This window comes from Plectrocnemia conspersa, unplaced genomic scaffold, assembly GCF_051122295.1.
Source record: "Plectrocnemia conspersa isolate PC_06_02 unplaced genomic scaffold, ASM5112229v1 ptg000012l, whole genome shotgun sequence".
Taxonomy (NCBI): Eukaryota; Metazoa; Arthropoda; class Insecta; order Trichoptera; family Polycentropodidae; genus Plectrocnemia; species Plectrocnemia conspersa.
The window spans coordinates 2,841,875-2,854,249 of NW_028277176.1; the positions used below are offsets into that span (position 1 = coordinate 2,841,875).

Sequence of the window (12,375 nt, forward strand, 5' to 3'; positions counted from 1 at the left end):
GCATTGAATTTAAGGTAGTCGATACTGTTCCTTAGCAACTTTAAAAAGTGCTTTATTTAATAGACGATAAGCTGAGAATGCAATGAATGATATCACAACTTTAAAAAAAAAGACAGTAGGATACATATACGACCCCTACTCTTTCTTTTAGAAATTTCTTTAAATTCTCTCCAACAACAAGGAGTTCTTTTTCTTAAAAAGCAAACATTCACATTAAGAAAATAACGGTTAGCACATGTAAAAACCAGAAATAATTTTTAACTGCAATTTTATTTAACTAAAAAATTTAGCAAGAAAGAAATTTATTAAACTACACATTAGTTTTTTTTTTTAAATAAAGTTTATTTTAATAAAAATGATGCAAGAAAATACACTTAAAATTTACTAAAAATTTCTCGTTTAAAACCATTTTTTTATTAAAGAAAGAGAATTAGTAGTTAAAGTAGATATATTAAGGAAAAATACAAAAAGCTTGAACAAATTGAAAAAATATATAAATTAGTTATTTACACTAACAAGGAAGTATTTATTTAGCTAGAAACCTATAGCTAAGATTGTACGTTTAAAAAAAATGAGTAAAGGTATTTTATGGTAATATGATATCGCGTGATATTTTTGTACTATTTTTCGGAGGTTGATGGTAATGTTCTTTAATTATTGCTATTAGAAATCTATTATGAATTTTTTGAGATAAAAAAGTGAAATATTTTTTTATTTAGAGCTTAGAAAAAAATGTTTTACTCCTGTTACTCCACACTGAGCAAGCGTATGTTAAAAATTATTTAATTTTTTTTTATATTGTAATTTTATTTTTTCTTGTTAATGCACTTTTTCTGTTTAATATCAGATTTAGGGCCGCAATAGAAAAAAACAATTTAAATCAAAGTTTCGCGATATGCTGATTTAAGCTCGAAGTACAAATATTTGACGCTGACCTTCATTAAATGCAGTATTTATTTTAAAGAGATGAAGGCATTGGTTGTCTGTGTATTGTAAAAAAATAATTTTATAAATTTTCTCTTGTTTTATTTTATTTTTTTATTTAATAAAATAACATTCAAGTTTTAAATAATATTTCGTAATTTTATTGCATTCGGTTTTCTGCGGTCTTAATGCAAAAAAGGTATTACGACTCTGTCGTCAGCGTAATTCTTATAAGAAAATATAAATGTCACAAGTATATGTATAATGAAGGTAAACAGCCCTAGATAACGATCTTCTAGGTGGAACTTTACGCGGCATCGAGAGTTTATTATTTAACAAAAACAAGTTAATCAGAGTCTTTATATTTAAAAAAAAATGATAAGCTAAGCCGTAGTACTAAACAGTGTCGAATGCTTTTTCTACGTCTAACATTAAATTCGGATTAATTTTAGCTGTTTTTCAAACAATGCAAATACCCAAATGAATAGCAAGGAATAAATATTTAAGATACGTAGTGAAAGTCATTAAAAATCTGTTATACAATCTATTTAGCTGGGGCATATTTTATTCTTAGGATGACAAAACAAATATTTATCTATTTAAGACAATTTTATATTGGTTCTCGCTATGTTATTTTAGGTTTTTGTTTAAAAAAAAAATATTGGAAATTGTCAGCTATTTTCAATAACTACGGTTAATACGTTATCGTAATAAATAAATTTAAAAACTTGTCTCTGTAAGATTACGCGTGTTTTTTTCAAAAATGAGACCCCATTGCGGCATTAAAGAAAATATAGTACAAATTTTAAAATTAAAATAATATAAAAAATAAATCGTAAGAAAAAATATAAACAGTATATATAAATATTAAAATAAAATGATACAAATTAGACTAGTTTCTTGTAGATGACAATACATATATAATTGTGCAGAACAGAGAATTGAAGAGACGAATGGAGACAGCCATAATAACTTTACAGGCTACCCCAATGCGTCACAATGCTCAAAAAATTGTACATACTATTATACATAAAAAATAAAAAATTATAAAATGTAAAAATAATAAAATAATCAAAACCAGAAAAAAAATCATATGAAGGAGCTGGATGGCAGAATCCATAGGCAACCTGACCAGTGCGGACCCCCAGGCTCTAACAAGCCTCAAAAGAGGATGCAATCGTGACTCTCGAAAAAGTTTTGCAGCCCAAAACTAAAGAAGCACAGAAAAAAATAGTAGCGACATATAAGTTTCTGCGAGTGAATCATTTTCCAATGCTTAGACTAAGAAATAGTATTTGCTTATACGGATCATTATTTAGATTTAAAAATGCAGTAAACCATAAAGGATACGTATTACTGACGCATAGTAAAAATAATTGCGCTCCATATTACAAAGCCGAACAGTTTGAAGATTTATCCCAGAAGTCATTTACTTGTAGCGGGAACCTCCACTTGCTCTTAAAATTGATTTTTAATCTTGAGCGGAAGTTTCTCTAGCCATACGTTCTTACCAAGATCATTGGAATATTCTGATGATAAATGAAATCGAAAAAATACAAAATATGGTATTAAGGAAACGGTTGACAGTGAAAGTTTATCTCCATAGAGAATTTAAATCACTCTGTAGAGAGCAAGAGTCTGCATCAGATTTAATGCACCTAAATAATTACAAATTATCGGCATACAAAAAAAAACTGAAATTTTTAACTGCCGTATTTATGTCAATAATGAATAACAAGAGGTTCCAAATTAGACACTTAAAAGAGTGAAGAATTATTTTAAAAATTGACCAATATATTTTACGAAATAATTTGGGATAATCTAATTACCTTACTAAGCAGCCAAGGTCTGACAAATTTTGATAATAATATTTCAACGCGGCTTCTGTTGTATTTTTTTAGATCTTAAAATGCATACATTTACTAGTTAAAAAATGCTTAATCGTATTCATTTTTTTGCACATAAACTCACTTTCATCACAGCACAAAACATTTTAATACGACACGCGTGTATTTATTAAGCAATTCGTTCACGTCCCTCAGGACATTATAATCAATCCTCAGTCTGTGGAAGAACGTCGCTTTTCGGTACGTACACACAAAAATTGCATGCCGAGTGATAAAGTAATAATAACGACGAGCGATGCTACAAGACGGCGAAAATTCACGGGAAATCCTTTTAATGCCACATATCTCTTTGGAGCATCAATCATCGTGATGTTTTTATTTGGTAAACGCACGATATATCATATGAAACGTGAGGAGCATGCAAATTCGGCCCCGGGCCTTCGAAGCTCGCAGCATCACGCCAAAAAGCCCCTTGGACTCTGAACGGATTGGGTTGATTTTTGACTAGCAGGGTTTTAGGGTCTTGATAGATTTTCCGAGAATTCGCTGTAAACGGTGTCAGGGTGGAGAGGAGCGAAAAAAAGAAACACTTTGCTCGCGGCGGAACGCTTTCGGTGTTCCAAACGAAGCGGCGGAAGATGGATGCTGTGTGTTGTATTTTTGACTGTTGTTTGTGTTTTCCTTTTATTATTCGGATAAGAAAGGAAACCCTGTTAATTTTCAACGCACTTTAAGCGAATCGGTATGCTGGTTTTGTTAAATCTGATTATTTGAAGAGCTCATGTACTACATTAGCACTATGGTGTTTTACTATTTTTATTTTCATACCAGAAAATACTATAAAACATTTCTTATAATCACATTAACCTACTAATTTCGTGTAATAGAGATTACGATAAAATTTTTTTTTTTAAATATAAATACAAAATGGCAATGCATATATTGCTTTAGAGGCTAAAGTATGCATATTAATAGTATAAGATCTTTAGATAATTATACTTAAATAAGCACTTAATCTATTACTTAAATTAAAAAAAATTCTTAAAATTGTTTCATCCATAAATTATTACCACCAAAATTTTATTTAAAAAAAATATGTTGCTTATAGCATACTTGTAAACATGAACATGGTTTTAAACCATGTATTGTATTTAATGATGTGTTTCTAAATATAATTATATTATAAAATTACGTTTTATTTAAAAAGATATTTATAAAAAGTTTGCCAAATATATTTTATATTTATATTTTAAGAAAAACGCCATTAGTAAAAACATAATTTATGATTTTATAGACAATCTATAATTTTGTCTTAATACTTAACTCCTTTTCTATAAAAATTCAATCTACTCGAAATGAAAAGTTAATTTGGGCATTGTTATAAAACGGCTCGTAAAGCGAGTAATAAAAATCGTCAATAGCCTTTTCGAACCTTACTTAGGGGCGGTAAAGTTCAATATTAAATCGAGATCCGATATTGAATATAAAGGGAAAGTATTTGAGCATAAAAACACCGCTCACACGTTAATTGGAAAATATAACTACTTTTAAATTGCACTACTGCAGTTTCAAAATCAATATAACTTTTCTCATATAAGTTTGATCAACTAAATTTCAGATAGGTCAACATGCCGCTAATATACTAGAGAAACGTGAGATCAAGAGCTTAGTTGAAAAATTTAAGTCGAAAAGCAGTTTCATAGACGCAAAATCTTTAAAATTTGAAATCGGATTAGTTTCGTCTACGAAATATGAACTTTAACTTGCTTTTAACGAAGGAATATGAAAAGCGTATCCAAATTCACTATGAAAGGCTTAACGTACTTACTTTATAATATGCATAATATATTTTTGATGAAATATGCATTATAAAATTTAATTGTTAACGTTGACCGCGGTTTAATCGAAATGTTACTAAAGTTGAAATTAGTTTTTTGATCGTACGCTGCTTTTGACAGAAACTTTTATAACACTAGTGACTATCGTTAATTTCGACAAAACAAAGGTTTAATCAAAATCTATTAAATCTTTCGTGAACCAACTTTGTTCGTATCAAAAAAGTGGTGAAGGTAAAAAAATAAATATAATGATACATGATTTTGTATTAAACTTAAAATTTTAATCTAATTAATAAATAATATATATTAAAGTCGATTTTTAAAAAAAATATAGCTTAAAATTTTTTTTATAATTACAATTTTATTTTTCATAAATTAATTTATTTTCATTAATAATAAATATATTAATATTGAGAATTTTAAATAAAAATAGATTTTCAATAAAAAGAAGAGCTTATTTCCTATTTGAATGCCAATTTTGATTATCGTAGTGATAGTTAAAGCAAGTATTGATTAATGTTAGTATTACGTAAGAAAAAAAAATATTCTGATATAAAAATATGCTCTTTAATATTATTAATAAGTAAAATATTATTAAGTGTTATCGTTATATTCTATCTCACTAAACTAATGTCATTTTCTAGATGCATCTTTAAAATAAGCCTATTTAATAATGTTAGATGATATTAATTATTGAAAAATACAAAATTCATTTAAGTGAACTACGTATATTATAAATAAATAAAATTGTAACTTTTAAAAGAAGTTTTTAATAAATAAATAGAGCAACTGATTGTTGAAGGTAAAATACGTTATAAGGAATTTAAAGTAATGATAAAATTCTACAAAGTATAAGTATTTATTATTTTAAGTTACTGTTTAAGATTAAAAAATAAATGCTTTAGTCATAATTTCATAAAAAAACTGCTTAGTATATTAAAAAAAATATTTTACGGTAAATATATTTGTAACACGTCCTCGTGAATCGTAAATATTTTTATTATTTTATTAAGATTACACTTGTGACTGTTTATAACTCAAAAATAGGTAATACAATTAAAATACATTCTTATAAAATAAAATAGAAAAGACGCACATTTCTAAAAGGTTGCAAGAAACCCTATCCCGCCACTAAGCGCCAGAAAAAACAACAATTTTAAATCGCTTATATCAATAATAGCATATTGATAATAATTGGTAAAAAATATTTGCGTAAAACATATTCATTAATGTCACTTTCTTTTAACAGTATTAAAAAAATTGCAAAGCATACGCAATAAAGACCACAAGAAAATTTGATATCTGCAATGCACCTCAAAAAAATCCGAAAAATTAATGTCGGGTTGAATTACCACCATTTGTATAAAACCCGTAAAAACCTAACCTAACCTAACCTAACTATTTCGTTGCCAAAATAAATAATAATAACAAAATAATGTGCTCTCTTAAAGGAAACTGTTGCTGAAATTATTTAACCTTAAACTAAATTAGTTGTTTAATAGTTACTCAAAATAGTTCTGCTATGAAAATTATATTTATCAATGATACAATTTTTTTTCAGTTTTTTGCAAATTTTCTGGAGCGATCAAAAAATTGTTAAAGAGAAGGGACATTGATCTCCTCCCATTTTATCAAACTATTGTAAGTCAGAACCGTTATGAAAAATCACTTAAATTCGCTATTTATATCAGAACTTCTATTTAAAAAGAAGTATAAATATTCTTTTACTAACTGTTTCAATTAAATTTTTTATCAGTTAATATATATTTCTGCTAGAAAAAATATAATTCAACTGATAAGCGCTAAGTAAATTATATGCTGCTGTATACTGTCGGTAAAACTCAATTTGGCAGTTGAGAAACTTCCAGTTATAGTTCAAACCCTAATCTAACTTTAACGAATTAACTTAATGAAAGTTAAAAAGCTATAGTTAGTTTAAAAACATTCATTAGGTCAAGTTGGGTTAGGAAAATTCACTTGGATTAGACTTGGGTTTGAACAGAATATGTATGTTTCATAAATTTACGGTGACCAGATAAATGATCAATGGCTTTCTCCTTCTGAACCGCGAATTTTTGACCGAAAAAAGGTTACTGTCTGTCCACATCCATTAAAATCATCTGCGGATTTAGCACCTTACAACTTCTGGCTCTTTTCAAAAATAAAAACCATGCTGAATAGAAAACATTTTGCTACCATTCCCTACATTGAGAGGGCTACGACGAAGCTTTGTTTGTTTGTAATAAAATACATAATTCACCGTACTTTTTGATCACACTTCGTACGTACTTTTATTGTACCTGTTTCTTGGAAAATGTGGTCTAAAGACAAATAGAGAAAATTTAAAACTCTAATTTTCATATCTGCATCGCCGCGAGAGTAATTCCGATGCCGCAGGAGGCAACCTCCGAAGGGAACTAAATTCCGAGGGTCGTTTAGTAGACAAACAATTGGGGACCGCGGCGGGCAGTTATCGTACGAAATAAATTTCTGAACGCGAAACAGTGACAACAATGGGCCAAGAAACTAATTCACTAAAACGTTAAATGTTGCTAAGCACTACGGATGAAACGACTGCGGCGATAGCGCAAGGCAACAATATTATCTTGATACAGGATTCCATTTAATTGGTCTACACTTTTATGGAGCAAGATCTAAGGTACGTGGTTTTTAACAAACTCAGGTTGATGCACCTGACGCTAGTTGCCAGGGTGTGAAAAAAACAGAGCTTGTTAAAGTTGGATAAATCCAGTATATTCACAATGTGCGAATCGTCACGACACCGTTTTAATGATGGTGAATCCATGTCAAAGGATTGACGCTTTTGTCGAAAGCTATTTTAAAAAACACTTTTTATTAAAGAAATATCGCACTAATGAGTGACGAGTGAGATTATTCTCGCTATCGAGAAGAGGATACAGTAGTAATGTGAGTGCGAAAAATGAAATATCAAATATAGGACTGAATCTCTCTAATGGCAACGGTAATTAACGATTGCTGAAAATATAAAGCAGACCTAAAACATATTGCTATTGAAATAAATCAGTATTTATAATGCAGTTTTATTTATTTAATATAAATATATGTCTCGCTTACAAATTTTTGCGAATGATTAATTTTATGTAAAGAAAAAACTGCAAGCAAGATGTACTGAACTTACATCTGTATGGTTTTAAAAGCTTAAAACAATCTGTAATTTCTTAGCACAGACTAACTTTATTTTCTTTGATTTTCTTTCATCCTATCGTCAAGATTTTTGATAAATCATAAAAAAGTAATCAATAATTTCATATGAGAAAAGAATTTTCAAAGGATGTCCCGTGTACACGTCTAAAAATAATTTCGATACGACTTTTTTATACTCGCAACGTATTATGTGCGTCCCCGAAACAATGATATATTCTTTTTTGATGTTCATTGTTATTGTGATAGAAAAGAAACTCGTAAATTGTCCCTTTGGACGTAGCGCGCACCGAAAAAAAGAGAATTTCCTTTTTAATATAAAACAGGACCAATATAACGTTAACTCATTTTTCTTCCCTGTCAATGGTCTCAATGGAGCCCTATTGAAATAGTTTTCCTTTCATCTCAAATCTGATTTGACAACTTAAGCACATATCAATATATATTTAATTTTATATTAGTACATAGAAATATAATGTGGTATAGAATCCTCTGTTATATTATCATTTTTCACTGCATCGTATTATTTAAACGTGGACACAAAAATGTTTCGCAAAAACCTAAATTAATCTCAGGAGCAATTCTCCTTTTACATCATAAAAATTATGATTAAAATTTTGTAATAAATAATTTGGGAAACTGCTGAAAATCAATTTATCACCACATGTATAATATATAAAATAATCAGAAACACTGTAATGATTATTAAAAATATTTTTTAATTACACGTGTTTTTTTAATTAATAAAATATACTCTACTCTATGTCATTGTTTGAATAAAAAATACTTTTAAGAGAATCAGAGATTTATTTAAAAATATATTTTCACAAAGCGCGATATTCGTTGATAAAAATTGTGATCCTAAAGAAATATTGTACGAATAATAAAAAAATATGCAAACGATTGTTCCTTTAGAAAGAATACTATTTAAATACATTATATCTGTTATCTATGCAAATACCATTTTACCATAACAGGCGTTTAAACCAAAGCATTATATCAATATAATCAAAAGCTAACTGTAAATTATTTATAAAATAATATTATTTCGATTAACAAATTAATTTTTCATTTCAGATCTGTATTTTAAATATTATAATCACAAAGAGTTATTTAAAAACTTATATCGTACTAAAAATATAAATTACATAAAACCTTACGATATTTAATACTAATTAACTATTTAAAAATTCCGACTTTGTGAAATATTGTAAAACAAGTAGTAAGGTAGGTAGATAATTTAAATTCCAAACTTCGGTTTTATGCATATTAGGCTTGGCGACCACTGATCTAAATAATTAATATGACACATTTGTGAGACTATGATGTTAGCATTTGTTTGATAAAATTTGTTTGGGTACTAGTCTGCTTTCCGTCACCCGCCATTAGTCCCGCCCTAAAGTTTTCTCATTTGCTTAACACGTTTAAGTACTTATATCCACAGACAAACTGGTATGTCACTTATTTCAACCAAATCTTAAGCTGGTACCTGTGTGTACCAAAGCTTAATTACTGGTTTGAATGACCTAATTCTAAATAATGTTTGTCATTTTGATTATATTGTAATAAAATTATCGTTATTCTTTAAAGATCATCTATTAAATTTGTATAAAAAAATATGTAAATTAATTATAAGAAACAAAGATATTAAGAACAATAATAAAGTGTAAAAAATCTACACAAATTTAAAGAAATAATATTCAATTCAAACTAAATATTATTAAAAGCATATCACTACGTATTTTATATTAGATTGAGGTTGCTAATCTTATACGTGTCTAAAAAATAGTGTAGCTTATAGAATATATTGAAAATACAGATCTTTATTTAGATGAAATACTATTTACGATCCTTTTTATATTTTATTGCTATTTCGTTTGCCATGAAAGCTGTTTACTTCGGCAAGAATTCTAAAGCAATTCGGTCATGTTACGATACCCGCCTTTGTGACGTTATATCGGCAAAAGCTTCGCATGCACTACATTTGGAATTTAGCAAATCGAACGACTCACCTGAGCTGCATTTTCCTTTGTAGATGATTCTCATCTGTCTTCTGCTCTTGCACGCCTCTTCTCTCAATTCGCATTCGTTCGCATATGTATTGCCGTCAGAAGCGCAAACAGGATCCATGGTAAACGGACAAATTTCACCGCACTTGCAAACAGGGTTTCTATTGGCATCCAACTGGCAAATTTGCTTCTCGGTACATTTATAATCAGCGCAAGGATCTGAAACAAATAAACGAAGAACATCAGTGGAGGGAATGTATTTGACTAAAGAAAAATGTTATAATCTATGGGCAATTATTTTTATTAAATTATCAATCGTTAGTGATCATTGTAATGACTATTTTGAAAAATGAAAATAAATACAAACTAGTCTCGAAGAAAGATCAAAAGCTTAAGGCCAAACAATTGCCTAAAAATATTGTGGCGACCATACATATAGGCACATTTAAAAAGGCGACTGTCTCATTGTTAATGACCGTGACCAAAAACATTCATTCATTAACAACGAGACAAACATTATGGCACAAGAGTGATTTATTTTGACCACACACAACACGGGTCGTTAAGAGAATCTCTTTTGTGACAAAACTGTATGGACGCAATCAATCACCACAATGCAAACCCTCTCCTTAGAATTCGAAAGTCTAGAGCCAAGCAAAAAGTGGCATATAAAATACACTTCCGATTTCTCGAATTCTAAGAAGTCACTGCAGCGATTGGCAAAGAGAAATAGTGCATCCCCCTAAAGGATATAAGCCCGGACTCCAACGAAGAGAGATCTGACAGTCCACGGCACCACAAGACAGGAGAGCCAGCAACGCACACAATCAGAGAGCCAAGATCTACCAGCAGCCATCCAGAGAAACTAGCTACGCGACCTGACAGACCTGAATATCACACCCGACACTCGCCGCTGTTACAAGAGCACAGAGCATCATCTACGGCCACCTTCACCTTCATCACGAGAAGCGTCACGTCGTTAATAGTCCATGTGTCACATGTAATTATAATTTAATAAAGAATTAATTAGGATTCACCGAAGAGTTTCATTGGCCGCGAGGTCAACCACCCCTGAGGCTACACCCCCTTAAATGTTAATATTTAACGGATGACCTATTAGCACATCTGTTTCGAAGCATTAAGCACTCAAAATCACAGATAAGTACGAAAAAACTACTATTAATGTGAAAAAAATGCACGAAAGATAATGCGTTTTATCCGGCGCAAATGACTATTGTTATTTTTACTCTATGTTAACGATCGCCTAAAAATGCAACCATCTAGAAATTTCATGCTTAACAAAAACATATTTCTTAGGTGTGTCTAAGAAGTAATGTAATTGGTCCACAAAATCTTCATCTAAGATTCGACCAGAAATATAAAATATTTATTATTTGGTTACACTGGACAGACGGGCAGGCTGAGAGAGATAGAAAGAGGCAGATGGAAGAGGACGATTTAGAGACTTAACTATACAGTGTTACAGCACAATATACATCAGCGGATAGTCCAGCATCATAACAAGATCACAATATTAAGATCACAGGCGACAATAATTTAACTCGACACTCCTGCAAAAATTCTCCAAATTTTTTTTCTTGATTTTTTTAAGCAAAGCTTTGCTACTTTACTAAAGCTGTGCGGGGCTATTGCGTCACCACGACAGCTGACTCTCAAGAGTATTTCTCCATTTGCAACCTGTGGACCCGTTACGTTTACGTACGGGCTAATACAATAATATAGACGTGTTCATTCATAAAAATCAATACTATTGTTGATGTTGAAAAAAAAATATTACCCAAAGATTCTAGTAAATGCATAAAGATTTTTTTTATTTTACTAAATGACTATTTATATATTCTTCATGGGGTTTTTTTATCAAATGAATTTTAGCGGTTTTCAAAACGGTTGGGAAATATCCAAAAAATAGTGAGCTTATTTTCTTTCACATTTCTCAGTAATGAACTGACGAATAATACTAATAATCTTTAAAATACACGACATTTTTTCTTAGCCATAAAATATCGACAGTCACGGGTAACTAAGGTGGTTTTAATAAGTATTAAATTAATGGCTCTTTGGTAATTCATCATCGGATTTCGATCACACGCCATGCATTCATTATCGTGTAAATCCATCTTTGGGAGGTGCTAATGCCATCACGCGACATGTGTACATTTTCACGGTTGTCACAAAAGGATCGATCTGTTAAATAATTATATACACATGTGCTTCACGTTCCTACATATGTACATACATACATACATATTTAGCAAATATATCGGTGAAATTTGACGGACGTTAAACCAACGCGTTGCAACGGGCAGATTAAAACAATCGGTAATTACGAAACATACTTTTGTCAACTTGAGTATAATTCAATATAAACCTTAAATTAAATAAATAAACTATAATGAAAGTTTTGTATTATAATTCATTTTCTTAAATGGTGCTATTTTGATTCACAATGCTATTTTTGTAAATAAATTTCAATTATTTATGTATACAAAATTACTTAGTAATCAATTGTATATGCATAGTATTTTTAATTATATGATTGATTTAGTGTTTGTC

General features: G+C 29.7%; 1 protein-coding gene across 4 annotated transcripts in view; it reads right to left on the reverse strand.

The window, feature by feature from the left end:
• LOC148227969 (agrin-like) overlaps positions 1 to 12,375 on the reverse strand; it is a 497,006-nt gene that overhangs the window by 39,825 nt on the left and 444,806 nt on the right. For all 4 annotated transcript variants that reach the window (XM_088200279.1, XM_088200278.1, XM_088200277.1 and 1 more), the window contains exon 5: positions 9,805 to 10,020. In XM_088200279.1, coding sequence (XP_088056405.1) covers positions 9,805 to 10,020 — 216 coding nt within the window. The remainder of the gene's footprint in view (positions 1 to 9,804; positions 10,021 to 12,375) is intronic.